This window comes from Propithecus coquereli, unplaced genomic scaffold, assembly GCF_000956105.1.
Source record: "Propithecus coquereli isolate 6110/MARCELLA unplaced genomic scaffold, Pcoq_1.0 Scaffold746, whole genome shotgun sequence".
Taxonomy (NCBI): Eukaryota; Metazoa; Chordata; class Mammalia; order Primates; family Indriidae; genus Propithecus; species Propithecus coquereli.
The window spans coordinates 15,251-17,257 of NW_012153574.1; the positions used below are offsets into that span (position 1 = coordinate 15,251).

Below are 2,007 nucleotides of genomic sequence, written 5' to 3' on the forward strand. Positions count from 1 at the left end.
GCTACTTGGGAGGCCGAGGCAGGAGGATCGCTTGAGCCCAGGAGTTGGAGGTTGCTGTGAGCGAGGCTGACGCCACCGCACTCTAGCCTGGGCAACAGAGCAGGACGCTGTCTCAAAAAAAAGAAATGAAAACAGCATCTCAGAAGCCCCTTGCAGCCTCTGGGCGTCCAAGAGTGTGCACTGAAGTGCCCCCACCCCTGGGATCTTTGCTGTTGGATGGGGACGTGCCCTAACTCAGAGCCCGTCTTCGTCCTCTCCTGCCCTCCCTGACTGCCTGGCTTTTCTGTCTGCGCAGGAGCGTCCCTGGGCGTGCGCGCGGCGGGGTCCGACGAGCCTGGCCCCGAGGGCCTCACCTCCACCTCCCTGCTGGACGTCCTGCAGCCCACGGGCCTGGAGCCGCTGGACGCGGAGGAGCCCAGCGAGGCCATGGGCCTGGGGGCCGGCCTGGGAGCGCCCGGCTCGGGCTTCCCCAGCGAAGAGAGCGAGGAGTCCCGCATCCTGCAGCCGCCGCAGTACTTCTGGGAGGAGGAGGAGGAGCTGAACGAGTCAAGTCTGGACCTGGGACCCACTGCAGGTAGCTCTTCCCGCCTGCAGAGCCCAATGACTGTTTCCTCGTCCAAATCGGCTCTTCTCTCTCCCTGTCCCTTGTCACCACACTGCTCCCCGCCAGGGCTCCTCTAGAGTGTCCCACTGGCCCGGGAGGCTGCGTTCTCTTTGATGTCACCCGCCAGGCCGTGAGCGCTTGCTCTGTGCTCATTCAATTTTTTTTTTTTTGAGACAGAGTCTCGCTCTGTCGCCCGGGCTAGAGTGCCGTGGCGTCAGCCTCGCTCACAGCAACCTCCAACTCCGGGGCTCAAGCGATCCTCCTGCCTCGGCCTCCCGAGTCGCTGGGACGACAGGCATGCGCCACCATGCCCGGCTAATTTTTCTCATTTTCTGTAGAGGTGGGGTCTCGCTATGTTGCCCAGGCTGGTCTTGAAATCCCAGCCTCAAGTGATCCTTCCATCCTGGCCTCCATTTCTATTTTTTTTTTTTTTCTGAGGCAGAGTCTTGGTCTGTCACCCGGGCTAGAGTGCCGTGGCATCAGCCTCACTCACAGCAACCTCAGACTCCTGGGCTCAAGTGATCCTCCCGCCTCAGCCTCCCGAATAGCTGGGACTACAGGCATGTGCCACCATGCCCGGCTAAGTTTTTCTATATGTATTTTTTAGTTGTCCAACCAATTTCTTTCTATTTTTAGTAGGAACAGGGTCTCGCTCTTGGTCAGGCAGGTCTCGAACTCCTGACCTCGAGCGATCCTCCTGCCTCAGCCTCCCGAGTAGCTGGGACTACAACCATGCGCCACCGTGCCCGGCTAATTTTTTCTATTTTTAGTTGTTTGGCCAATTTCTTTCTATTTTTTTTTTAGTAGAGACGGCGTCTCGCTCTTGCTCAGGCTGGTCTCGAACTCCTGCCCTTGAGCAATCCTCCCGCCTCAGCCTCTACATCAGTCTTTTAACCATACAGGTTTGTAGTTCATTTAAAAATAAAACATTAAGCCTATTTTGCCGGGATGTCAGATAGCCACAGTTCCGAAGAGTTGAAAATAAAATCGAAGCGCGTTAAACCGAGCAAAAAGAAAAGAAAGGATGAACCGATAAATTGATTGACTCAAGGTTCATTCTTGCTGTAATTGAACCTCCCCTAAACTTGGGGTGCAAATGGTGATTTTGACATATGGCCTGGAAAAAAAACGTTAAAGTAATGCAGTTCTTCCCCAAAGAGAAGAGGAAGAAAGTGATACTTACTTTTCAAAGTCATAACCCAAAGTCTGCTGTAAAACAAATTTTGGAGGACAAAAAATTCCATACAAATTCTCCAAACGGCTATATCAGTACTAATTAACATGCAACGCCACAGGTACGAAAGTCTCGTCTTATTTCTCAAATCTAAAATGTAGCCGTGCAGATGTGGATTAACCTTTGTTTAAAATAAAGCGTTAATACTTCAAAGTCCAAAAAAAGAAAA

General features: G+C 52.8%; 1 protein-coding gene across 1 annotated transcript in view; it reads left to right on the top strand.

Moving 5' to 3' along the window:
* PODXL2 (podocalyxin-like 2) overlaps positions 1-2,007 on the top strand; it is a gene marked incomplete at its 5' end in the record, with an annotated part of 34,404 nt that overhangs the window by 14,845 nt on the left and 17,552 nt on the right. The window contains one exon of the mRNA XM_012661952.1: positions 296-574. Within this exon, the coding sequence (XP_012517406.1) occupies positions 296-574 (279 nt within the window). The remainder of the gene's footprint in view (positions 1-295; positions 575-2,007) is intronic.